At 41.3% G+C, this 27893-nt stretch overlaps 1 protein-coding gene across 3 annotated transcripts in view; it reads left to right on the top strand.

Annotated features, from left to right (window-relative positions):
* Supt3h (SPT3 homolog, SAGA and STAGA complex component) overlaps nucleotides 1-27893 on the top strand; it is a 378162-nt gene that overhangs the window by 270227 nt on the left and 80042 nt on the right. For all 3 annotated transcript variants that reach the window (XM_036167200.1, XM_036167201.1, XM_036167203.1), the window contains exons 7-11: nucleotides 4107-4182; nucleotides 7998-8110; nucleotides 9180-9287; nucleotides 13225-13392; nucleotides 21163-21273. In XM_036167200.1, the coding sequence (XP_036023093.1) occupies nucleotides 4107-4182; nucleotides 7998-8110; nucleotides 9180-9287; nucleotides 13225-13392; nucleotides 21163-21273 (576 nt within the window). The remainder of the gene's footprint in view (nucleotides 1-4106; nucleotides 4183-7997; nucleotides 8111-9179; nucleotides 9288-13224; nucleotides 13393-21162; nucleotides 21274-27893) is intronic.

The raw sequence follows: 27893 nt of genomic DNA, 5'->3' as shown, positions 1-27893 counted from the left end.
AATGTTGTATATTTTTCTGAATTTTGAAGATCAATGTTGTTTGATACCCAAGGAAATTGGGGCCGTATGTGATGCTGGGCCGTGAGGACACAGAGCTTGAGTCATATGCAGATGGCCTTGAGCTCATGTGGCTGTCTGCTCTAAGAAGAGCATTGTGTAACTTGAGCATGCCCAGGTGGAGAAATGGTGATCTGAACCAACGACCATTGTTCATCAATGTTCACTTCGGGGATTTGTGCTTCTAATATTCTGAAAACATGAAGGTTTGCTTTGCTTTGCTTTGGTGAGGCCTGGGTAGTTGCTTACTTAGTTTTTTAGTACTCAAATTTGTGATCCACCTGCCTCAGCCTCACTAACACTGGGATCACAGGAATGTGTGAGCATACCCAGACAAAACAGGGTTTTTTTTATTCCACTTTCATGATCATATCGGATGATCAGTTAAACTTGAGAGCTCCCTTTTAGAGAGACACTTTTCAAATTAAGCTTGCAGTTTGAAGTTTTGTTCAGAAGAAGCCAGAACACAAAGGGAGCACACTTCGTGCCACAGTTCCCACAGTGCACTCCGGCCACTTTCTGGGAAGCCTGTGGCCTGAACAGGCTCTTGGGAGGCTGACTTCACTCCAGCTGTGTCTGATGACTGCACTTTACATCTCAAAGGTTGTGTTTTCTGTGTAGGGAAGACATTGTCATTATCACCACAGCCTTGTACTAAGCTGGGGAGTCCTTTCCCCAGACAGTATTGGACTCAGATTAGAAGAGGCCATCAGTGTTCACTGTAGAATGCACTGGCATCCGAAGGGAAGCAGCAGGGAGTGGAATCAGGGCACCATGGAAGACAGGAGTCGTGATTATTTAATATATAGACAGTCTCTTGACTTGAACTTCATTTTCAAATCTTCTTACTCTGACTGGAATTCATACAATTTGCTCATAATTCTTAAAGTTCCTGGTCATAGATGATCCCACAAGGACATTGGAGTAAAAAAAATGTAGTATAGTCTAGAATAAGCTTTTGTAATGCAAATACACAGGCTTCGGGCAAATGGCATCTCTCTTAACCCCAGTTTCCTTCTCTTTAAAATGAAGAGGCTTGAAAAAGATGCACTTTAAGCTGCCAGTAGCTCTAACACACCATGCCAATAAATCTTTACTGCAATCAGCCACCCTGCACTGAGTGTTTCCTGTGTGCTAGGCAGAGACCGGCTGGCTTCCTGTGAGTGCCCTAGGGCCAGCTTCCTGGAGCTGCTCAGATCAAAGGGTGCTGCTTCTGTGCTAAAGGAACTGAAAAGGAGCAGCACAAAAGGAAAAGGCCCTGGCGAGGGTATCCAGGGTGCTGGAAAGCAGAGGAGCCAGTTGTCATAATGTATAGCCCTTCGAGTGCTGCCAGTCTCTTTAAAATGGCCTTAGATGATGGGCTTTGCAGGACAAAGTCGCCCAACTGCCACACACACTTCATATAATTAAAGCTGGCCACCCTGGCAACCTTAATCTCTCAGGATAAATTCTCCTCACTTTAAAAGGCTAAAATGCCTGATTGCAGACACACCAACTATCTTAGCATGTATACCGAAGCAAAATCTTGATTGCCCAACTCAGTAGAAAAAGTATTAGGAGTTCCTTTAGGACCGTTATGTCTTTGGCTAAGTGCTCTCTGTCTAGTCCTGTGTTGGGGGAATGTGATGATTGCTTTCAGGGTAGCAAATAGATGGCATGGGAGTCACACTTCTGAGAGCTGGCTATATTACCTGCCCTGTTGAATAAAATGGTGGCATTGGTTCATTGCTTATTTACTATGTATCAGGTATTTTTCTAGGATCTAGATATTCAGTCCTAGAGGTTCTCATTATAATCGCATGGCACACACACACACAGACGCCCCTGAGAGGTTCTCATTATAATCATACAAACACGCATACACACATCTACATACATATATAAGAATGATGCAGGGTTATCAGTGTGGAGATTCTGTTTTTCAAGACAGGGTTTCCCTGTGTTACAGCCCTGGATGTCCTAGAACTCACTCCATTCAACAGGCTGGCCTCGAACTCACAGAGATCCACCTTCCTCTGCCTCCCCAGTGCTGGGATTACATGTGTGCACCACCAGGTGGGGATTTCTTAAATGAACACATCAGTAGCCCACTGGCCTTGTTCAGAGCCTAAACGCTCACTAGTTTGCTTTTGCTTTTCCATCGGCAAACAGTTATTGAGTCATATCAGCCACATTAAAACAAGAGGCCAGTGGCTAGGCGGATGGCTCATGTGGTAGATTACTGCCACCCAAGCCTGAGGACCTTCGTTCAAATCAAATACAACACTGGGCATGGTGGCATGTGCCAGTAATTCCAGCAAGGGCAGGATAGGAGGGTGGAAGACAGCAACAGGCAAACCCTGGAAGCTCCTGGGCAAGCCAGCCTGGACTGTGTGAGGAAGGTCCCAGGGATGCTGTCCAGAACTAAAGAGGGAAGATGCCTGAGGACCAACACCCAAAGTTGTTGGCTGTACACACACTACAAATGAATAAATAGGTAGATATGAGGAACTAAACCACCTGTAGGCCTGTGTGTGTGTGTGCGTGCACGCGTGTGTGCATACTACCTGTGTATAATGCTTGTGTATAATACTTGCTTGTGTATAATACTTGCTTGTGTATGCTCAGAAGTGACACTTGAGCCAAGCAGGTAGATAACCAAGAGAAGTATGGATTTGTGCTGACATGTTTGTGAGGATATTTGGTTGGAAAGAAAGGAAGGAAGGAGGCGGGAAGTCAGTGGGTGAAGAGAAGAGGGAAGAAGGAGTCAAGAAGAACCCCACCCGAGGGGGTCACTTTTTCCTCACTGCACCTCTTCTGTCTTTTCTGTGCTGAGCAGTTAGTACATCAGGTAACAGACCTGCATACTGATTATTCAACTCAAATCAGACAAGAAAAAAAAGTAATGTGGCCATTAGAAACTGCTTTCCTGAGTGCACCCACAGCTATGAGAAAGAACATTTGCAGAAAGTCCTTCCACTGCAGAAAAAACTATAAATCTCAGAGAATTTTTTTTCCCTTTACTGGTCAGACGTCCCTTCCAAGAAGCACCAGGCTGCCTCATCCCAACCTGCTCCCCTTACCAAGGAAACGGAAGCGGTTGTAGCCTTCGCCACCAAACCATGGGTGAAGTATAATTATGCTACCTCTGTGAGACAGTGTAGGAGCAAACATTTGCTGAACTGAATCAAAAAAGCCACGAATGCAGCCAGCCCAAGCTGTGAATCATCCAGAGACTCAGATTAAAGGAGTTGTGTTGTGTTTACCTTTCTCCTTCTTTTCTTTGTAACCAAGAAGATTGACCGTGTTAACTCTGGCGCTGTGTTCTGGGAGATCGCTGGATTTCAGGCACTGACCCCTGCCTGGTGTAGCACTGCCACATCACAACTGTAAAGCAGATGGACAATGAGTGTTCATGATGGTTTTCGTGTCTGCTTGGCCCTCCCTGCACAGTTTGCTTTTGTTTTAGAAGGGTGGGATAAACAGAAAACTGCCTGTGTACTGGCTAAGTAATCAAGTCCTGAGTCTTAGCTCCACTAACAAAGGAGCAGAAATTACTGTAAGCTTTATTTCCAAAAGAAGAAACTTACAACTGCTATTTTTTACTTCATGATCTGTCTTTTATTTGCAATTGTGTGTGTGTGTGTGTGTGTGTGTGTGTGTGTGTGTGTGTGTGTGTGTGTGTGTGTGTGTGTGTGTGTGTGAGAGAGCATGAATGCAGTGCCAATGGAGACCAGAAGAGTACCTCAGATCCTAGGTAGCTGGAGTTACAAGTGGTTCTGAGCCACCAGATGTGTGTGCTGGGAACCAAACTGAGGTCCTCCGGAAGAGCAGTACACTCTACCATGGAGGCGTGGCTCCAGCCCCAGTTCAGCTCTGAATGCTTGTCATGGTTATGCACAATAGTACATGTCTGTCACCATCCTTAACTGCTTTCTTAGATTAAGGTGTGGAGTGTGGTAAATGAAAGCCTAGGTTTCTACTCTGGGAATGAATGTTAAGTGTCTATTTTCTTTAAAAACTTAGGTTTTGTTGTTATTATTTATTATTGTTATTTTTTTGTCCATTAGAGAGCAGAAAGACAGACTCGAACTATGGATTCAGCTCAATATGCAGAATTCTGTGAAAGCCGACAGCTAAGTTTCTGTGAGTACACATTTACCTTCACTTATGGATGTGTGAGGGAGGGACTGTGTTACAGATACCCCAGACTGTGACATGCTCTCTGTTCTGTAGAAACCGATGTCTTTGATATATGATGCGTCCTTAAAATCGTTACAGAAACAGCATCTGCCTGGTGGAGCCTGAAGATTTTGCTATGTTCTACTGTTGTACAATCAGTCGTGTTAGGAGATTTGAGAGCATATGCATACACAGACAGCCATGGAATTATTCATACAGCCTCTAATCAGAACAGCTACTTTTTTCTTAGTATTCTTACTTCGGTATCTTGTTTCTTAGTCATGTTTACTGAAGTACAGTATTGCTGACCATACTGGTCCATAGCGAACATTAATAGTCATGGCATTTAAAAGCTCCCAATATTAATTATAACCCCACGCTCCCCTTTGTGCACACTCATCTTACCACAAAGTAACATCTCAGTAGTGTGTTTCGTTTTGTCCTTAACCTCCTACTGTAGCAAGCGCTAAGTGCTGGCCAGAGCTGTGAGTCAGTGCTCTAGCCACAGGGGTGACAGCAGGAAAGTCGGTGCCTTCCCGTCACTGGACGGCACTCCCCAAAGTGCTGAAGACCCCAACAGTGGGTTAGATTGTCTCTCCGCAGCCCAGCAGTGACTAAGGATCCTGGGGAAAGGTCAGAGAAAAAGTGCAATGAAAAGTCCATTTAAAAATATGACGGAGATGCTCGTGATCCTCATGGGAGAAGTTACAGAAACAATGGCGTCTGTAAATGAAAAGCAATTGTGTGGTCACGATAACCAGTATTTGATTGGGAAAAGGAAAATGAGAGCAGCATTTTAGATCATGAAGTGCAAATAGATGACACATTTCAAATAGCACTGCCCCATGCAAACATCAGTAAAATATAAGAAAACATGTTTTGGAAGATTTTTTTTTTCCTAACAAAATATATTTTCCAATCTGACTAACAACTTGGCATCAGACATCTGTGAAGCATTAAGTAAATGACACTTCAGATCATGGCAATTTCAGCAAATGAGAGGGTTTTGTATGGTAATGTTGGGGTTTAAATACGGCATTCAGGTATTTTATAAGCATAAATCTCCAGCTCATAAAGTAGCATTTAGTGCAGTTGAACTGTTTTTTAAGTCATATTTTAAACTGACTTCCCAAGAAGAGATGGAGTGCTCCCGCACACTGAACTGATGGCCTTAGTCTGGTAACACATCTCTCATTGGGAATTAATTAAGTTTTGTTATTTCTTTTCTGTTGTTGTATTGAGCACAAAAAAACTATAGCAGATGAAACTTAATATTTTCTCCTTCGGATAAAATCACAGATTGAGCAATATATTATGCATAATTTTCTGTAGGGAGAAAGGATTTTGGCATTAAAAATATTTGCTCATATAGTATCCATGGGAGCTTCATTATGAGCCCTGGATAGAAGACCTGTCTTCTGTGACGGGAATACCAAAGCTGAGAAAGCTCGTCCCAGCACATCCAGAAACCAGCCCTGTGCAGGCAGGGCCCTGAGCACCTTGCAGTCTTTGATAATTACCAGGACATGGGAACTGTGAGCTGCCATATTCCTTCTTAAGTATCTGTTCATGGCAGTCCCTGGGATCACATACACACTGGGGCACATGTACACATGACTCTCATACCCCACACAGACAGATATTAAAAAGCTATAATGACTGGACCCCAGAATTTCACTGAAGAAATATATTTTGGCTGGACAGTGGTAGCATATGCCTTTAATCCCAGCACTCAGGAGGCAGAGGCAAGAGGATCTCTGAGTTCCAGGCCAGCCTGGTCTATAGAGTTAGTTCCAGGACAGCCAAGGCTATTACACACACACACACACACACACACACACACACACACACACACACACAGACTCAAAAAAATAAACAAACAAGATATGTGTGTATATGATTAAACATATTTATATATTATTAAATATATATTTGATCATTTTGAATTAGTTATAGAAATAGATATGGTAAGTCTGTTAGCACCAGGTATATTATTTTCTGGGAATACACTGGGTACTTAGATTCTGAGTCTTACAAAGACACTGCTAACCCTCTCACTCAGGGTGGAATGTGGCTGAAAACTAATAATGATCCTTTTCTTAGCTTAAAAATCAATCTCTTGGAGCAGTCTCGTGTGCTTCTGTGTTCCTAATGCTCCATTCAAGCAAACGGGGGATAAGGTCCGTTTCACTGATCTTCCAGATAGCTGCCTCTTAACTCGGGCTTCAGAAGTACTCCACAGATGTTGAACAAGTGTCTGTGAGCCACTGCAGCTTGCTGGTTAGATGGACTGTTGCCTGTCAGAGTATGTGAAGACTGGTTACTGTAGAGAGATAGCTTTTAGGGGGTTATCATAACTCTGCCACATTTGACAGCTTTGGACATGTGCTTCAATAGCAGGACCTCATGTCTTCTGTGATTTATTTACAGAAAACTCCTGTATGTGGAATGCTTGAGATTCTGACTAGAGCCAAACAGCATGCTTTGAGTTGAGACTTTTACAGACCAGGAAGGCCAGATTAGTCAAAAGGATAATTGGTGGATTTTCTTAGGATTCCCTTACAGATTTGATCAGGTTTTACTACTCACCTTTCCCTCTAAATTACTAGATAAATTAGTAATGTCTAAGCAAGGCTCTGGTCAAATTCAGTTCCGCTTAGTACTGGGACAATTGCAATGTTGGGTTTTGTTTGTTTGGGGGTTTTGTTTTGCTTTGTTGTTTGGTTTTAGTTTTTCAAGACGAAGTTTCTCTGTGTAGCCTTGGCAGTCCTGAAATTCACTCTGTAGACCAGGCTGGCCTGGAACTCAGAGGTCTCCTGCCTCTGCCTCCCAAGTGCTGGGATTAAAGGCGTACGACACCATCCAGCCAATTACAGGTATTTAATGAAAGGTCTATGTACTGCTTGGTTCCATATCTACATGATACAGTTAGGTATCCAGGAACTTCAGGCATATTCTCTGCCAACAACAAAGAACTATGGACTGAGAAATCTATGCATACGTGAAATATGTATGGTTATTTCCATAAATGATGTGAGCAGTCTACCTTTGGCCCGACAGTCAGGATTACTGTGAATGAAGAGGAGTGACAATGGAGCAGACGGGAGGACAAGGGACTAGACTCAAGGCCAGCTCAGTTTCCTGGCCGTGAGGGCAGGTTGCAGTAAGTTTGGTTTGGAGAGTCAGGCCTAAGAATTTTAACATCTCCGTAGTCAGCAAAGACCTAAGTACAGGTTATCTCAGGCCAGCAATGGTTTAGTTCTCAATTCACAATTTTGAACCTCTTTTAGTAGTAGGCACATTTTGAGAAGGATTAGAAATGCAGTTTCTTTCTCTGTGTTCCTTCATAACAGCTTTTTCTTCCAGAATTTTATTTCCACAAGAATAAAGTTGCATGGACAAAGCAGCTTTTCTGTGATAACTAAGACTCTAGCCAATGGTAACATACTGTAGAGCACTGTGAGAAATACAGTGGAGAAAAGGTGTGGCATGTTCTCCACCAGAGAGACCTAAAGTGAGAGAGTATGATGGACCGGACCATCCCCCCTGTAGAGATGAAAGACCAAGTACCAAGGGACTTTTGCAACCATGGTATTGCTTCTTAACCAAGGTTTCCAACTCAAATTTCTTGAGACTAAAAAAAAAAAAAAAATTAGATGTTAAGAGAGTTTTCCCAAACATTGTTTCTATGAACGTTATTTCTTCTCTGCAGTTTCAGGAGAAATATTTCCAGCTTCTGACAGTCATGTGAAGGTTTTCACTTTTGTTTTCATTAATAGCCAAAAAAGCTTCCAAATTTCGAGATTGGCTGGACTGTGGCAGCATGGAGATAAAGCCCAATGGTACAGCTATGGAGATTCTGGCATATTTAGCGTATGAAACAGTAGCACAGGTAAGAGTCTGAACTGTCAATCCAACTCCTGCTGCTGATTTATCCTCCCAGGGTTCACGGTCAGTTCTTTATTCCACCTGCTACTGGAGTAAGAACAGCATTGTTTTTCGACTGAAATACATCATATTCTAGAATTTAGCTCGATTATGTTTCTTTGTGTCACTAGTTCTCAGGGCTGTAAGGTTAAGAATACTGCTTCTAGACCTGCACAAACTTTCTAGTCTACACTCCAGCTCACATGCCCCACCCCTGCCTGAGGAGCTTCTGACAGTGATGACTTCTCAGGGAGGGAGAACCTGTTTTCTTTGAGGTTGTGTCTCCAGTTGGGTTATCATGCCCCAGTGGGGCGCCCCGCCCCCAGGAGTATACAGTCAGCACAAATTGAGCTGGGATTATTAAAACCAAAAAAGAAGAGGAGGATGGGGGTAGATCTGGGAGAAATTAGAAGAGTTGGGAGTGAAGATGAGCTAATACATTGTTGGCATGTATGAAATTCTTGATGAGTTAACAAAAAAATGTACTTAAAATGTCTGTTCCTTCAACTTTATCCTGACTGTATATGGAATGCCCAATTTTTCTCAATGTTGAAGTCTTACATCCTCAACAGACTTGTTTAAGAGTTTGTTTGTGATCTTTGAAACAAGTGACTGTCAAATTCTGTGACTATTTTATCTCTGAAGGTATGCGTGTATAGGATCATGGCATTCCAGGTGTGGTCCCCTGGGTATGGTGTCCACAAGGTCAGCCTCCTGTTAGCCTGTTTTGGGAATGGAAACCCCTAGACTAGCCTGGAATCCCAGGGCTGACAGTCCAGAAATGCCTATTTTTAAAATGCTCCATTGTTGATAACAAAATGAAATTTGAAAGCTACTCCCTTAGAAAATCAAACATGCCATTTGTGATTATGAATTGGTCCAATCACCAGTCAGTGAGAGGCTGTGTCCCATGTCCAAAATGAATGGCTGTATTAATATCAATAACATTCTGAATATATTGCTGATTGCCTCTTCTGTGGCATTAATGATTCTTTCCAGCTATATCACTTTATATTTGTTGCTCTGTTCTTCAGTTAGTGGATCTGGCTCTTCTCGTGAGGCAGGATATGGTATCCAAGGCAGGGGACCCCTTCAGCCACGCCATTTCTGCAACCTTCATTCAGTATCACAGCTCTGCTGAGGTGAGTAGTAGAACATCTGAGGAGAATACATCTGTGGATTTGTTGCCTGTTTACATTAGTTCTCCTTTGGAAAACATTGTATAGGAATGCACAGCCTTTAGAGAATCTTAATACACTGACCATTTACACAAATACTGATTGACTATCTGTTATGCCAAGCCCTGAGGATCTATCTATTTGTGATGACTTTTTCACCTTTTGGTCCCATTTTGTTTTTTAAAGGATACTGTTTTTCCTTAAAGAATAAATTAAATAATTAAATTTAATAAATTAGAAAAGAATCCTGTTTAAAGAATACTTGTCTTTCCTAGCCCTTCAGTGACAGACAGATGGTTGCTGATCCTGTCTCACTTTGAGACTTGTGGAGTGAATAACTGGTCTATATAATTACATAATGATGGAGAAAACTATTTCTTTGTAGCTCAAATGATGAGAGTTGAGGTTGGGCTATAGATCAATGGTACAATTTTTGCTCAACATGCAAGAAATCAAGAGACCCTGGAGTGAGCTGGAGGGGGGATTCTTATCATGTAATAATTCCTAACATTTATTCATAGCCTTCCATTTCATTTATTGATTTATCTCAACAATAATTTATATTGACATGGCTCCATTTATCCTCAGTTTGAATATTGGCACCTCTTGTCTGACCTGGTTTGTGCTGCTAGGGCCTCTTCTATAGGAACTGGGAAGCCTCTGCATGTGTAACCTTTTGCATAACTGTGCACCATTTTTCAGTTTCTAAAATATTCTCTACTAGCATGATGTGCCTGAAAACCAGAAATGAAACAGAACATGTTGAATACATTTGTCAGTATTTGAGTTTCTTAATAACAAAAACAGCAGTATCGTATCATTCACTCTAATAACCATAGAGAGGAATAAAGACAGATTAGGTTCACATCTGATTCTGTACTTATAAAGTGAGTTTAGATCAAGCTGGCTGAAATGTATAACCTGAACATGGCAAAGCCCACCTAATAACACACATCTACTTGCTGTTACATCTATGGATGAGGATGGTATCTCAAATCGATTCTAAGATAACAATTGTGATTTGCTTTATGCCAAGGACCTTTTTGAATGTTTGAGAAAAACTATAAATCCCATTCCAGGTACACATTTTTAAGGGTAATTTGGGTTGTTTAGAGAGTACCTGAAGCTATTCTATTAGTCTGTGGACTCACCATGGACCCCAAGTTACATATTCTTCCCTACAATGGGTAGAATATATACCATGATATCTGCTCATGTAGCATCTTATTAACAAGCCAGAAGTCATAGCCTTTTCTTCATAGCCCTTGGAGAATCAGATTGGCTTGAAATCCAAGTAGGGATTGAAATGTTTATGCCCATTAAAAGGGTCATACATCATTATCAGTCACCATGCTTTAAAAGTTCCTAAAGCTTACTTAGTTGATTAAACACTCTTTATTTTCTTTATGTTCCAAACCCCAATTATGATGTCAAAGAGCGCCCTTTGCAATGTCTTTGATGCTTTATGAGTATGTGTATAGTGTGCTTTCCATTAACATCAGACAAATTTGTTGTAACATTTCTAATTGAGGAAATTTACTGTGAACATAACAACCTAGTTTTTCCTGAGCATTCAAGTGATTGCTTGCAAGTCTCAGAAAACACCCCCAACATCCCCATCCCTCTTTCTTGGTTCTCCAGGGTGGCCGAGCCGCCCTGGGCAACTACTCAATAACCACAGGCGCTTTTCCCAGCTGACGAGCAGTTCAAAAAATGTCCTATGTGTACTGGGTTTCCTGGGCTCTATGGGAGGTAGAAGCTTGAGTCTCAGAGAGCATCCTGAAAGCGTGTCAGTGAAGCTTTTTCCTGGCCTGACATCCACCTACTCTCCCCTGCGTCTGGTAGTCAAAGTAGACATTCATAGAGACCGTCTCCCTCCTGCCCTTTATTGTCTGATAAAACTCAGAGATAATTCCATGCTAAGGCAGAATTTTCACTCATCAGCATTGCAAATCAGCAGCCAGCATGAAGGAGTGTGCCAAATCTGGGCCAGAGAGGCATCTGGAGAATGGCAGTGGCCGGGTTCAGGGAGACTGCAGGATTTGTAAAACAAACAAGCAAATACGTAAACAAGCCCAGGAGCCAAGTCAGTATATCATACTGACTTCCAAATGAACCTCCTAGAGAATTAAACTTAATCTCATGTGTGCATGCATGTGGACAGCAAAGTGTTGAAGGTATGGAAACTGGAGAGAAACAACATTCTGGACCTCAGAGGCAGCAAAAGAACAATTGTACAAGGGATGGAAGTGGGTAACTCTGTTGAAACTAAAAACTCATTAAAGTGAACTAATAGGAAGTTGCATTTAAAAAAGAATTGAAAGCCTGGGGTTGTGTAGTGTTACAGACTACTGCAAATTATCAAAGACTAGTTCAGGATCTGGACTGAAGGATGATAAACTCAGAGATGTTTTTAGAAGATCCTGGCATCAGTGCCGATGTACTGGAATCAGTCACCAGGTTGATTGGGTTTGTCTTATCTGAGGGGTGTCATTCTTAAACACTAGCTACATAAGGAACCAATCTGGTTAAGCTTGGGTTCCTGACACCAGACTAGCAAATGTAATAGCAATGGTAATAGCTACATTTTCTAGATCTTTTTCAGCATATGGTTTACACACATGTGGACATGATCCCGTGGAGCTGTATAGATATTCCAAAATATTTTTTTAAAAATCCGAAATCTGAAACAAAACTTACCCTAAGCATTTTGGGCAAAGACTACTCAACCACAATTAGCTTTACCGTCTCTTGTTTGGTGGTATCTCCAGACAGTGTGATCAAGGAAACACTGTTGAGACCGGTACCAGAATTTCAGCAAGGGTTCTGCAAAATCTAACATCATTTCTTTCACTATATTATAGAGAACGGTTGAGCCACAGAGCGCATGGTTAGTATGATTACTAGAATGAGGGCAGTGTGGGTACGACTATCTAAGAAAATGACTTAGATATCTGGAATACCTGTAAATTTCTTAGAAGCCAGTATTGTTATATGACAAGAAAATGTGTTGTTCTGGTGTTTAAGCACCATCCTGTTGGGAGCACAGAGGTCCTTGCATGCAGCACTAGGGAAACCAGAAATGCTGAACATAAATGTTGTCTCTTCAGAGGAAGAGATGTACAGCCAGTTTTCTTCTCAGATGGCTAGAAACGGAAGTGGTTAGTAGCCTAGGTGACCTCTTCGCTATCTGTAGGGCCAGGCCACACCTGTCCCCTATCCCCATTTATCTGCGAGTGCAAGAACCTCTGTTTCCTAACATCATTTTCCAGGATGTCATTCACCCAGTGAGCATGTGTGAAGAGGAATTAAGGGGGCTGTGGAGGAACTCAAAAGCATGTCTGTGATAACTGGCTTCAAGAAGTTAGAGTAATTAACCTTGGAGAAGAGGATGCTGAGAATATAGTTCTTCAAATATTTGAGATGAAATAAATAACAGGCTTAAAGTCCACATAAATAAAAGAGCAATATTAAGGAAGGAGAGAGGACATTGCATATAGAACAGACTGGAAGACTCAGTGATTCTAAAATGATGATTTTGAGCTGTGGGGAAATGTGGGTAGCCACTGACATACACAATGTCTAAAAGCCATCCAGTCTGAGGAGAGTTTAGAGAGTCCTTTGAAGACTTGCAAATCTAAAATACAAGCAAAAATTCCATGGTATCCAACAAAGTTAACAGATTTTGTTAGAAGCAGTGGGTGTAGAATTTTAATTTTTGTCTGAATGATTAGATTAAAAATTGTCATGACTAGAACTTTAGGGCAAAGACATCCATTTCTGTGAAATAGATAAGAATAAATTTTTAAGCTATAAATGGTATTAAACACAAAAGGCAGTAAAGATAATCTATTGCCGGGAGGTCTGGTCAGTTCATCTCAAAGCTGGTGTCTTTGTGCAGGGGTCCTGTTTGAAGTCCTGCCCAGACTCTCCTGAGAGCACACCGCCTCCTACACCAACAGCGCCCTCTTCTGGATCACAGCATTCCGGGAGAGCCACATGCGGATCCCTGGGGAATGGGAGTGCTGGACAAGACTCCACTAAAAGCAAGCAGAGGAAGAGGAAGAAGGTGAGTGGTTTTCGTCATCATCGTCGTCATCGTCGTTTGGCTTTGTGTTATGGTTTTTTCTTTCTTCTTTCTTTTTTGATAGAAAGTGGAGAGAAATATTTTGGGTTTGGGGGGTTTTGTGTGTGTGTATGTGTTTCTCACTGCTCAAAGCTTAAGAAGCAGCCAGCTTGTATGTACCCAGAGTCAATGGCATCCAGTCAGACTTGAACAACTTTTGTGTGCTGTTGACCACTCTCCAGGCAGTGCGACTGGGGGAGTGGAGCCAATAAATGAGGCGGACTAGTTTCACGCAATAGCCAACTTTATTCAAAGCATCAGACAGTTTATATCTGAGGGTTAAGAGGAGTCACATGAGCAAAGTGTATAATCACAAGGGCAAGCCACATGTGGTGGGCAAACCACACACGGCAAAACATGTTTTTCCATAGAGGCATATAAACAAAGAATAGCCAGTTGTACTGAATAATCTGAAGTGAACTCTCTCCTATCCACTATACCTGGGAGGAGCACAGAAGCACAATCTAAGAACAAGGCCATGTTTTTAAAGAAACAGATGTCACAAGACTCTTGTCTTGGTTTCTTGGAGTTTTCTTACAAGTACTCAGCAATCTACTCATATACCTCCATTCTTGGACCGTGTTCCAACAGTGTGCATAAACAAGATACTGATATTTTTTCTTTTATACAAGGAGAAGTTAAGAGAATTCTAGTGTGAACACTATACCTTCAATCTTGATTGGCATGCAGTTGCCAGTCTGTAAATACAGTTGACATTTTACTATGGCAACACTTGTCATATCCATCTGGTCATTCCTTTCCCCATCCTTCAGGTCCTCCCCCCTCGCCCCATCTCTGTCTGCTGTTACCACTGGCTTTACTCTAACCCTTCTAATGGATGTTCACTGATGGGGAAGGGCGGAGGTAGTACCGGTCTGTAAGAGTTCTCTATGCATCCTAGGTAAAGGTCTGTTCACTGATGGGGAAGGGCAGAGGTAGTACCGGTCTATAAGAGTTCTCTATGCATCCTAGGTAAAGGTCTGTTCACTGATGGGGAAGGGCAGAGGTAGTACCGGTCTGTAAGAGTTCTCTATGCATCCTAGGTAAAGGTCTGTTCACTGATGGGGAAGGGCAGAGGTAGTACCAGTCTGTAAGAGTTCTCTATGCATCCTAGGTAAAGGTCTGTTCACTGATGGGGAAGGGCAGAGGTAGTACTGGTCTGTAAGAGTTCTCTATGCATCCTAGGTAAAGGTCTGTTCACTGATGGGGAAGGGCAGAGGTAGTACTGGTCTGTAAGAGTTCTCTATGCATCCTAGGTAAAGGTCTGTTCACTGATGGGGAAGGGCAGAGGTAGTGCCAGTCTGTAAGAGTTCTCTATGCATCCTAGGTAAAGGTCTGTTCACTGATGGGGAAGGGCAGAGGTAGTACCAGTCTGTAAGAGTTCTCTATGCATCCTAGGTAAAGGTCTGTTGCTGAGTGCTACCTTACACGCACTGTCTCTCAGTTTGTGACTTATCTGTTGATCGGCTTAATGGCATCTTTTTAAAGATAGAGTTTCACTTTATAGCCCATACTGGCTTCATAATCCTCCTGCCTCAGCCTCTCAAGTGCTGAAATGACAGGTGTGTGCCACTACACCATCCCCTTAATAGTGTCTTTTAATGAACAGAAGGTGAATTTCTGATGAAGTTTAATTCTTCTTTTTCCTGTTTCTGGGTCATGATGATATTCTCATTTCCTTCTGTAGGCTTTATGGCTTTAGATTTTCCATGTAGTTCTATCAATGTGGGCAAATTAATTTATACAATATATTGCATAAGTCTAGGCCAAATTCAAGGTTTCTTTTTTTTTAATTATGCATATGTGGGTTTTGCCTGCATGTATGTGTGTCATATACATCAGTGTCCCTACAGGCCAGAAGAGGATGACGGATCACTAGGAACTGAAATTAGAGACCTTTGTGAGCTACTGTGTGGGTGCTGAGAATCCAACCTGGGTCCCTTAGAAGAGCATCCAGTGCTCTAACCACTGGGCAATCTCTCCACCCCCAACACACTCAGTTTCTACACTTGGGTTTCTAGTCACTGCAGAACTGTAGCAGCTTTGTTACAGTCAGATGGCTGAAGTTATAGAAGTACAGATGGGTTTTTTCCCCAAGGCTTCCAGTTGTTCCACTGACTCATCTGTGAGGTTTTGTCCATATTTCCCTGTCTTGATTACTGTAGTTTTACAGGAAAGCATAAAGCCAGGTAGGGTTACTTCTCAGCTTTGTTATTTCTCCAGATTGCTAGTGATGGTTTGTTTAGTTTCCATTTGTCTCAAACTTTTATTCCTGAAAGACATTTCAATACAGAGTTCTAGGTTGATAGTTTTGTGTTTCAATATTCAAATTATGCCATTGCACTGTTTTCTGACTTCCCTTGTTTTAAATTTTAAATCAACATACATATATCATTGTTTTCATGTGCTGCACACTTCTCTGCATACTTTGCAAAGTATATGAAAATGAGCTGTAATTAACCTCGTAATTGTGCATACATGAAATAATTCTTCATACATTTTGGAAATTTTTTCACTTGAATATTTAAACACACTTCTTTCTTTGTCTTATTAAAACTATGAAATTTGGGGTATTTCACGGTCTAGGTCTTCCACTAAATATCTGATTTATCCCAAATTTTCCATTTTAAGATCATTAATTATTTCTCTTCATATATCCAAACACAACATTCTATAGTCAGCTCTGTATGTATATTGTCATTTTCTCAGTGAAAACTTCAGTTATGGTGGCATAATTGTGCTATTTATTACACAGAAAAATAATGTATTCTCTCAGGGATGTGGAACTATCAAATAAAGAGGAACAGATTTCAAAAAACAGTTGGCACAGCAAATTGGATGTGTTAAAGATTCTTGAGTAATGTAAAATGTGAAAGTTACATGGTCCCCAAAAATAATAACAATAATAATAATGATAGTGAAGCAACATATTTGTTTAAGCTACATTTAACATTCCATAATGTATATTTCACTATATTATCTCATGTGATAAAAGCATATAGTTCCATTTCAGTAAAAACAGTGGATAAAATACAAATAAAATAATTAAGCCTCCAATATACACGCCAAGCTTTGTGTATTAGAAAGCAAAAAAGTCTGGCATACCAAGCTGAGGCAGGTCCAAGCCCTTCTCCCCTGCATCAAGGCTGAGCAAGGTATCCCACCATAGAGAATGGGCTTCAGCAAGGCCAGTTCATGCACCAGGGATAAATCCTATTCCCACTACCAGGATCCCCCAAATAGATCAAGCCACACAACTGTCACTCACATTCAGAGGGCCTAATTCTGTCACATGCGTGTTCCCCAGCTGTCAGTCCACTAGCTCAGGTCAGCTGTCTCTGTGGCTTTTCCCATCATGATCTTAACACTCCCTCACCCCACCCCCACCTCGCTCCTGTAATCCCTCCTCTCTCTCTTCGACTGGACTCCTGAAGCTCGGCCCAGTGCTTAGCTGTAGATCTCTGCATCTGCTTTCATTAGTTACTGGATGAAGGTTCTATGATGACAATTAGGGTAGTCATCAATCTGATTACAAGAGAAGGCCAGTTCAGGGACCCTCTCCATTATTGCCAGGAGTCATAGCTGAGTCATCTTTGTGGGTTCCTGGGAGTTTCCCTAGCACCAGGTTTCTCCCTAACTCCATAATGGCTCCCTCTATCAAGATCTCTCTCTCATTGCTCTCTCTCTCTGTCCCTCCCCCAATTCAGCCATCCTGATCCCTCATGTTCCTATCCCCCATCTCATCTATTTCCCCTTCCCAGGGTGATTCATGTGTCCCTCTTAGGGTCTTTGTTGCCTAGCTTCTCTGGGGCTGTGGATTATAGCCTTATTATCCCTTGCTTTATATCTACTATCCACTTATGAGTGAGTACATACTATGTTTGTCTTTCTGGGTCTGGATTACCTCACTCAGGATGATTTTTTTCTAGTTCCATCCATTTGCCTGCAAACTTCATGCTGTCATTGTTTTTCTCTGCTGAGTAGTACTCCATTGTATAATTGTACCACATTTTCTTTATCCATTTTTCAGTTGAAGGGCATCTAGGTTGTTTCCAGGTTCATGCTATTATGAATAATGCTGAACATAGTTGAGAAAATGTCCTTGTGGTATGATTGAGCATCTTTTGGGTATTTGCCCAAGAGTGGTATTGTTGGGTCTTGAGGTAGATTGATTCTCATCTAAATTGATACTTCTAAATGTGGACTTTAACTTGAACAGATTCTAAGCACCTTGATGAGGAACTGGATAGTGACATAAGGTATTTGTTGAGATGAAAAAAAAATTACTAGGAATATAAACTTTAACTTAAAAAACCTCTCTTTCACTGACCTCAGTGGACAAACCAAGAAAATGTAGAAGTGCCCATGGTAACTCCATTCATGTCAATGCCAGCAGTTACTAATAATGGCAGATGAGTATGAACTTGGCAAAATGGAAAATTGAATGGAATTCTCACAAAAATGTATGTGTTTAACTTTTATAAAGATAAAGTTAACTTTATTTTTTAAAAAGATGCATGACCCAGTGTGTCTTGTCTCCATATTTACAAATAGCAATCAGGAGGGCTGGAGATGGCTCATTGGGTCAAAGCACTGGCTGGTCTTGGGGAAGACCAAGCTTAAACCTCAGCCACACATAGCAGCTAACAGCCCTCTGTTAACTCCAGTTCCAGGGGATCTGACGCTCCTTCTGGCATCTGCTGGTACTGCATGCTTGTGGTGCACAGACATATAGGCAAGCACAACACCTATACACATATAATAAAGATAAGCAATTTTTTTTTAAATTAACAAGCAGAGGTCATTTCTAATTTATTATTCTATCGTAGTCCATTTAGGCTGCTACAGTAAAATGCTATAAATTATGTGGCTTACAAATGAGAAATTTGTCTTTCACATTCCAAAGGCTAGGGAGTCCAAAGTTAAGGTGCTGGCAAATTCACTGGTTAGGGAATGTCTGCATATAGTTTCTTGTGTAGAATCACCTCACATCACATGGGAGTAAGAGTGAGGGCTCTACCCTCCTAACTGTATCACCTCCTAAAGCCCTTGGTCATTAAGATCTCAATGTAGGAATCTAGAGAGGACAGGTAGATTCAGACCAGGTAGTCTGCTACTTCAGTGTGCCCGGGTCCTATGGGATTGCCATTGCAAAGTTCAGGGAATTGGGACAAAACCTTCTATAAACAGGATCAAATCTATCGGCAAACTTAGCAGAAGTTCTGTCTTCCCCTTGAGTTAAGACATGAAAACTAAATAAATTTGCAAGGAGAAAATGGTAAATTTAGGAGAGTATGGTAGGGGATTGTACATAGGACTTAGGACTTCATTTTGCACATACAGGATACTGACCTCGGTGTCTACTTCTTCACTCCATCTTGAGTTCCTACTGGCAGCTTTTCTCTTTAGGTTCTAAATTCAGCTCAATACTCACATAAATTTCCACAAGTGGAGAGGATCCTGCTACCTCCTTGATGGTCATCAACTATGAAGGCAGGTGTATAAGTCACAGAGCAAGATGGACACACTGAAGAGTCTGTGCTTACATCTGGGGACCTGATGGCTGCATTTTATTCACATGTATACCTTCCAAGGGTGAAATGAAATGGAGTGTGAATTGAGAAAGCACTCAAAGAAACAATTTATACCTTTACATCACTGCCAAAGTGATGGTTAAGATAACTTTACCCATGTGATGTGGGCACAGGAGAGGTTGAGAGCTCCTCCATGAATTCTGATTTGGCTTATTTCAACTCTTGTTATAACAAAATAATCAAGAGCCCGTTTGTTTTATGTTTTAAGTCTTCTTTTCTTCTTTTAAGTTCAGCTTGGATAGCCAGCAGCTATTCTTGTTTGGTAGGAATATTCATTGCTCTACTCATCTGTACATAGACTAAAAGTATGTTTTCACAGTTCAGGGAAGAACATAATGAAAAGTAAGTCTTCCTCTGACTCCTGTCTTAGCTAGCCACTTGCCCTGTGTGAGAGCCCTGTTACTGTATTCACTGAACCCTCACAGAGATGTCCATGTTTAAATGGATAAACAACATTTGGTTTGTTTGGAGACAGTGTTTCTCTGTGTAGCCCTTGCTTTATAGGCCAGGCTGGCCTGGAACTCAGAGATTCTCCTGCCTCCCCAGTGCTGGGATTAAAGGTGTGAGAAGTACACCACCACCCCTGCTCAAGCTTTCTTCTCAATAAGCAGTAACACAGCGCTGAGTGATTGAATACCTTGTTGTTTTTTCACACATGTGTCTTAGGAATCACACTATAAGAATATGAAAGGCCTATAATGCATGTCATCTTTTCTGTTTCTTTGAATGACTATATCATAATTTATTTGCCTAGTCCTACTAGTAAGCATTTAGTTGTCAATCCAAATGGTAGTGTATTAACTATTCATGTGTATATTTCTACATTTTATCTTGTAATCATGAAATGTGTCATTAGGAAAATTCTTAAAGGTAAATTTGCTGAATCAAAGAGGCTGTGTCTTTTCATTTTGGTAAGATTGTCTCAAACTGTTATCTGCAGAGGTTCTACACACAGAATCATGTTCCCTGTGAGTAATCATGATGTCAAATTTGTGAGAATTATCAGAAACATCTCTGTAATTGTAGGCTCAGGAAAGCAAATGACACTAATTGGGTGACTGTGAGTGGGTTCCAGAACACAATTAAAATAGCATATAGACTGGATAGTTCTTTCTCTTTATTCTATAGAGTTGATGAGCTGACATCCAACGCCTACTGTGCTTTCAGATGGCTTAGTATGCCTTATATATTTCAATTCATTTATTTTCACAGCCCACCTGTGAAGTACTTAGAATTATTATCCTAATTTACAGGGGAAAAAAAACCATATCTGAGGCCCAGAGATATTTACAGAGCTGGTAACCTATGGGCTCTAATCTGGACCCAAGGTATCTGGGCCCAAGGCTGAACTTGCAGACCTGGCTAGGACAGTTCAGGGCCTTTTACTGCACTGGGAATTCAAAGAGCATTTTAATTTTTTGAAGTTGTATCACACACATACATATATACACATATATACATGTGTCATACATACATGTGAATATATGTAGTTTCATGAGTTTGTACTCACACTCTCATTGCACATAATCTTTCATGTGTCTTTTTGTGTTCTCAAACATGCCTTTCATACGTGAGATAAAATAGGAAGGTTTTATTTTACTTTATCTCAAGGACACCTAAAATATTAGGAATCAAATTAAATGGTCTTCTGTGACAGTTCCCAATATGACAAATATATGACCATTTTACATTTTTTCATTTTAAATTCATGACTCAAGTCATTTCAAAATAAGCCCAAGAATCTCCCAAGAAACATTTATAATAATAAATGTTTAAACTTTTTTCTTGAAAAGAGCTTCCTGTGGGTCTTTCAACAAGCCCCCATGACACTTTTTGCCAGCATACAAGTGGCCGTATGCTCCTACCTGACATGAAGGCTTGGGTGAAATATTGAAGGCATAAAAACTGCATTTGGTGGGTCTGCTCAGATGGGGTCATGGAAAAGTCATCTTTGATTTGTTAATGGAACTTTCTCTTTAGATGTAGTATATGGCAGCAGTGATGTGCATCCTAAGGGGAAAATGGTTCATTTTATAAAGGTTTATTTTCATATTTTATACACTGTAGTTCTGTTGTGTGTTTTTGATTTAGTAACAATTTATGTGTTTTTCTGTCCCAGAGCACTGTGGCCTGTGGTGTTGAGGCTCACAGCGATGCCATCCAGCCCTGCCACATCAGAGAAGCCATTCGACGCTACAGCCACAAGATTGGCCCTCTTTCCCCATTCACAGTACGTAATAACAGAGTTATAAAAAGTTATATTTATAATCTGAAAGAATCTTGATTTTCAAGTGGTCAAATGAAGAAGCAATGGAATTGTTGAAAGCAATTTGTGGTGGCTGTAATTTTGTTGTATAAAAGTAGCATAATTCTCTTGGGAAATAAAAGTTAGTCATTTTTGTCTCTTTTTGGAAGGGCAACTTTTTTTTCTACAAAATATTATTTTCTTTCAATTACATATTAAGCTTTTTGTTGGAGCTTATAGTTTCTATTTTTTCAAAGCTTAAGTTTACAAAACTTTTTGTCAAATTATATGTATCCAAATGTTGCTTGAAGCGTTTTGTATTTAGAGTTGGTTAGACTGGCACAGCCACTTCTATCAGATGTCCTTCTCCTACACAGACTTGGAGTTGGAAGAAGAAGAAATGATTTCTGTTCTGGCTTTGAACAGGGTTCAACTGCAGACAGGCTTTCACATCTTTAAATCATTTGAAAGCTTATAATCAGGGCTTGTTTTTAATGGAGAATTGAAGACTTGATACTTCAGCAGCCTTAAGAGTGAGTGTGTTTGTGTGTGAGTTCTAATTGAATGTTCATCTTCTAGCCCTTGCCTATATCTTTATTTATATTCATGGAAGTTGCTCCTCTCCCTCTGCTTCCAACAAATAAGGTCTGACCTTCAGAAAGGGGGCTCAATTTGCGTAACCAAGGAACAGTAAAACTTATTTTTGTATATTACTTTTGTAGATACTTCCATATTGACCCTGCAATACAGAATATGAAGACAGAATATGATTAGTAAACACATGAATAAACAGTAAGTTAGACACAGCACACACTTCTACCGAGGACAACATACTAGCTGTTAATCTTGGGGTGATTTCCTCTAAATTATATCTGGTTTTTCTTGTGTCTAAAGATTTAATTCTGTATCATAATTAGTAACTGAAATTACATGAACTCTCAATGTGGCAGCAAGATACATTTAGAAATGTCTCCTGAAATGCTTTTGTAACATTGACCATCATTTTGTATTTAAAACCTTTCTTGTATTTGTTTATTGATCGATCGATGGTGAGGGTTACACCCAGGGCTCACACATGCTAAGCATGCATTCAACCATTGAGCCAGAACGTGATCTGCACACTGCTGTCTAGAGACAGCACTGCCAATCTCTGAATATTTATCAGGTCACACAAGGAAAGAGAAAAAAATGAAATCAAGTATCTTTTTTTAACAGGGTTAGTTTAAGCGATAAGCCAAAAGGAAAACAGAACTCCAAAATGTGAAATTATTGGAAATAACAATTTTAAGATCAACCCAGATAGAAAGAACTACCCTTTAATAGGGGATTGAAAATATAAAAGTATCAAATGCGTAGATAAAAGCTAAATGAGGTGGAGAGAAAAGATGATAGCCACATGCCTGAGGTCCAGAGGCACTTTACAGGCAGCAAGAGGAAGCAGGATTTGTGGGAAATCATCCTAAAATAGTACCTGAAAGTCATGAACAAAACTTAAAAAAGAAAGGAGAACTCATGACTGTTCCAGGCCACCAAAGGCAGTAGTACCTCTTCATTCATGGAGCTCTCTGGTGTCAGTACACAAGGCAATTGCTGGAGGATCCTCTTGGTTGATGACAAAATCACATGGGTGAGTTGATGGCCTTAGGAAAGTGGATGTGGACTGCTGAGAGCTCGTGGAAGCCCTGGCGAAGAGACTCTGCTTCCTCCTGTCCGACCTTCCACAGGTCACTTCATCTCTGAATCCCAGGTCTTGTCTCTAAGGGGGAGTGGTGCTGATGTTGCTGTTCTGAGGGCCAAGGCTGACAGTGAGAGTTCTCTCGGATCCGGTGGAACGCCTTCTCTCTTCAGCCTTTAGCCTCTTTTATTTTACACTCTGTCTCAGAATAATCCAAAATTGAACACAATATTGACCATAGTAAATTTCTGATTTCAATTGTGTTTGACCTAGAGAAAGTACAGTTTCACATCATTTTCCCTAGTAAATTATAAAACTGAAATTTATCTCCTCACCCCATTCAGAATAAAAAGGAATGATAGTAAAAATAGTATATTTGCTTGGAGAACATTTAGTTCTAAGTCAGTTTTACGTGATAAATGTGCCACATGTTAATTATTTTTTAAGAAAAGGAGATACACACACACACACACACACACACACACACACACACACACACACATCCTTTTCTTTAGTCAATAATGATTTAGAACGCCCAGAAAATGTATTGAGGAAAAACTGACTTTCCATAAAAATACAAATATTTAAGTTTCTTGGTATTTACATTTGTAAAATATTTGAATATTTAGAGGTAATTGAACATTAAATTCAGACAAATCTAATATCATCAGTTATTGGTATTATTCATTTATATGAAATTCCAAGTCAGAATAGTCCAAGTAGGGCTGGGGAGAAGACTCAGTTAATAAAGTACGCATCATGCAAGCAAAACTACCTGAATCTAATCCCCAGTGCCCACATGAAAATGTGGGTGTATTGGCAGACACCTAGAATCTAGCACTGGGGAGACTGAGACAGGAGATGAGCTTACCAGCCAGCAGGTATAGCTGGATCTGCACACTGTTCATTGAGAGATCCTGTCTTCATATTTAGGTAAGAAGCAATAGAGAAAGACATCTGAAATTAACCTATGGGCTCTGCCCATACTTCCACACCTGCATATGTACACGTGTATGGTCATGAACACAGACACATGAAATAGCGCAGTGTCACATGCCATGTAACTTTTTCTTTAAGGCTGCAGTGTGAGGAGGAGTTCTTACAGGGCATCTTTCCATCCCTATTAACCTAACATGGACATCTCTCCATAACTGATGGTATTAGACTGCACTATCCCAAGAACCCTCTAATATACATATATTCAGAGCAGGGTGTGTGTGTGTGTGTGTGTGTGTGTGTGTGTGTGTGTGTGTGTGTGTGTGTGTTCTTACAGGGCATCTTTCCATCCCTATTAACCTAACATGGACACCTCTCCATAACTGATGGTATTAGACTGCACTATCCCAAGAACCCTCTAATATACATATATTCAGAGCAGGGTGTGTGTGTGTGTGTGTGTGTGTGTGTGTGTGTGTGTGTGTGTGTGTGTGTGAGTTCTTACAGGGCATCTTTCCATCCCTATTAACCTAACATGGACATCTCTCCATAACTGATGGTATTAGACTGCACTATCCCAAGAACCCTCTAATATACATATATTCAGAGCAGGGTGTGTGTGTGTGTGTGTGTGTGTGTGTGTGTGTGTGTGTGTGTGTGTGTTCTTACAGGGCATCTTTCCATCCCTATTAACCTAACATGGACATCTCTCCATAACTGATGGTATTAGACTGCACTATCCCAAGAACCCTCTAATATACATATATTCAGAGCAGGGTGTGTGTGTGTGTGTGTGTGTGTGTGTGTGTGTGTGTGTGTGCGCGCGCGCGCGCGCACAAGATGACAGGGTAGAATATGCTTGCAGCCTTCACAGACTTCACATCATGCACTTGCAAGGTGTCTTAGGGTATACTGAAAAGCTTCTCTTAGGCCCACACTCTCCAGCTCTAACTAGCTTTAAAAAGCCATGATTCTGCCTCAGCATTTAAGACAGTTAAAGGGGCTTACTTCTAGGGATGCACTTAGTTATTTAAGTTAATAACCATGCTTACATGCGGAATTTTATTCTCATACTCTAGCTCATAGAAAGTTACCTGATCCTATGCAAGCTCCGTGAGTAAATATATTTACTACTTGAATATCAGGAGAAGCTGAAACAGATGTAGGCATTACACATGGGATTATGTCATCCCACTCAGCGCACAGTTTCTCTGCTTCAGAATTGCAGGGCTGGTTTTATATGAATCAGTTTCAGTCTCTCCTACTGTGATCTGTGCTTGAGCGTGAAGCTAGCTAACCATGGGTCATGTGGAGGTAAATCATCGCAGCCTCTGCATGGAAGTCCAGGACTCAGTGTCTGGCTTTCTAGAGGCTAACCCCCTGACCATCTGGGTGTTGCAGCTTAGAGGCAATGAGCAAGAGTGTCTACTGCAGCAGGTTAGAATACCACACAGGTATTCACAGTGAACCTTACAGAGCAGAGTAACTGTGTCTCCCATATCGAGAGCTTTCTACCTCAGGCTTCTCTGTTTAGCAGTGGGAAGTGTGTGTGTGATAGGATGGCCACAACGTTGAGATCTGCAGCCTACAAATCAGGCTCAATTTAAGGAGACAATTTTTCATCTTAAAAGGTAGATTTACATATTATAGTTATACCATGAAACTGTCTACCTGATCACATGACTCATACAAAATGGAAAAGGTGTGTCCAGCCTTGACAATTGGGCCCTTCCTCAGAGTTGTGGGTAATAGAGTGGACTTTCCAGGTGAGTCTTGCTGGGGTTACCCCCTGGGGTGGGCATGGTGGTCTTCGCTTGACTTTCTGCTCTGATAGGGACTGTGCGTGAACGTCCCAGCTCAGGGGCTGCTTGTCTCTCGTCTCTGCCCACCAGCCATTATTTAGATCACTTCTTCACTCATACTCATTTTCTGCCCCTAGAAGCATGCTTCTGTGTTGCCCAACGGAGCTGGTACTCGCACATCTGGTCAGTTAGTGCCTTCAGCAAGACCAGGTCTGACTTCATCTGGCCTCTAGAGCAGTGTCTCACCCGGGCAGCCGGGCATTTGTCAACACCATGTTCCAGGAACATGGCCCAGTTTGAAACCTCCTGGTATTATCAGGAGCTGGTGTTTTCCTCGGACATCCATGGTCATGGCTTTTTCCTGTCCTTCGTCTTGTGGTAATAGTCAGCATCTCACATTAATTTAATAATTTGCCCAGTGTGAGTATCTGGGCTGCTTTAAAGAGGTGTGTGTGTGTGTGTGTGTGTGTGTGTGTGTGTGTGTGTGTGTGTGTGTGTGTGTTCCTTAGCAACAGAACATTTAGGGGAGCACAAAAGTGAGAGGCATTTAAACCCAGGGTAAGAAACCTCTAGGAACACTCCACAGAATGCTACAATTATCAAAAAGTAACTGGAAAGAAGGAAATTTAGTTTTTTCCAGTGCAGTGTTACATGCTTTATTCAACAAATAAGAATCGTTGAACGATTATTTAACTTACTGATATAGCTAACTTACTGTTAATTTTACAACATAAGTGAACTGTTATAAATGAGAATTTACAATTTCCCAAAACAAAACTAATACTTACTCTTATTGTGCCCAACATATATTTAAGGTCATATGCAAGAAAAAAGGTACATGAAAAGAAATCATGCCTTGTTTTCCTGGCTGGTGTTGTAATTAAGATTGAATTTAAACCAAATCCCTTAGGCTGGGTATACAAATCGAACATTCCACCCCACATGCTCCCTCTTCATGACCTGAAGCTGTGAGAAGAGAAAATTCAGAGCCCATCTGTCAGTCAGATGTGAAGTCTCTGCCTGGCACCTGGGCAAGCTTTCCTACTGGTTCGAGTCACTTGCTGTTCTGGGCATGGGCCCAGTCTGTGGAGTAGGCTCCAGATCTGGAAAGCTTTTGACTGATTACTTGGCAGAGGTCATGAGGGAGCCCAGTGTCAGACCCTGAATTTGCCCAGGTGCATTCAAGGTGAACGTTGGGCCCCACGCCCTTGGTGCAGTCTAGGGAGGGAGGTTTTGAGTTCCTTCTTTGGCTGCAGCCTCGCCTACTGGTTGCTGTCAATTCCAGTTTAAACACTGTACAGACTTCAGGGTTTCCAGTGGAGAAGTTAGAGGCTCCGTTTCTGGCTTTGACTCGTATTCTGCATTCCTGGTTCAACCCCAACACCTGTGATCGTATTCAAGACTAATTAGGTAAGCACTTACTAAGTAAATTCATATAGCTGACAAACCTTCTTCATCCAAGCAGGCTGTCAGTGGAGGGGAGGGGAGGAGGAGGAAAAATGGAGAGAGAAAAGAAAGTCAGCCTTCAGTTTGTATGGAGCCTCTCTCAGAGGCCATTGTCGAAAGGCAGTGTGATGGTTTCTGCTTGCACTGAACTTGCTTCACTTTAATGATTAGGCAACCAATGTCTGTCACCCACACAGTACGTTCACAAATGGCTAAAATAAAAAATAAGGCAAAGCCATTCTGTGTAAACTGCTGTGAGTTTACTTTGTCACTCACCAGAACTGGAGCAATTCAAAGCCTGACGGAATGATGATCATTTCATGTGTCTTTAAAGGGCAGCACTTGACTTCTGATCTAAGAGCAGGTACTTCTACAGTGTGTAAGTAGAAGGACCAGTGTTAGCATCCTCCATATCCTGAGCTTCCTTAGAGCTCTGGTATCTCTGTTGGATTCAGTAAAACTATGTGGCGCAGAGGTGGCTCATGAAAAGGCATATGTACCCAGGTATTCCTGTTTGTTGCTGAGATTGAAAGGTAGACAGAGTATCTCAGAATCAGAAAAAAGGAGTGCTCAGCCGGCCTGAGCAAGCCAGGGAGCATTTGGAGGGGTCATTTACATAGGAACCAAATTTATCAGAAAAAGGCAAATGAGTGACAGTTTGGAAAAGGCAAGAAGAGCAGCAATCTGGTGGGGAAGAGTGAGATGCAGGAAAGTCACATGGCTGCTCAGGCAGATGTGAGAATCAG

The sequence above is a fragment of the Onychomys torridus genome, chromosome 18 (genome assembly GCF_903995425.1).
Source record: "Onychomys torridus chromosome 18, mOncTor1.1, whole genome shotgun sequence".
NCBI classification, from domain to species: Eukaryota; Metazoa; Chordata; class Mammalia; order Rodentia; family Cricetidae; genus Onychomys; species Onychomys torridus.
The sequence above is the reverse complement of the archived record's forward strand: the minus strand, read 5'-3'. Positions and strand labels throughout refer to the sequence as shown.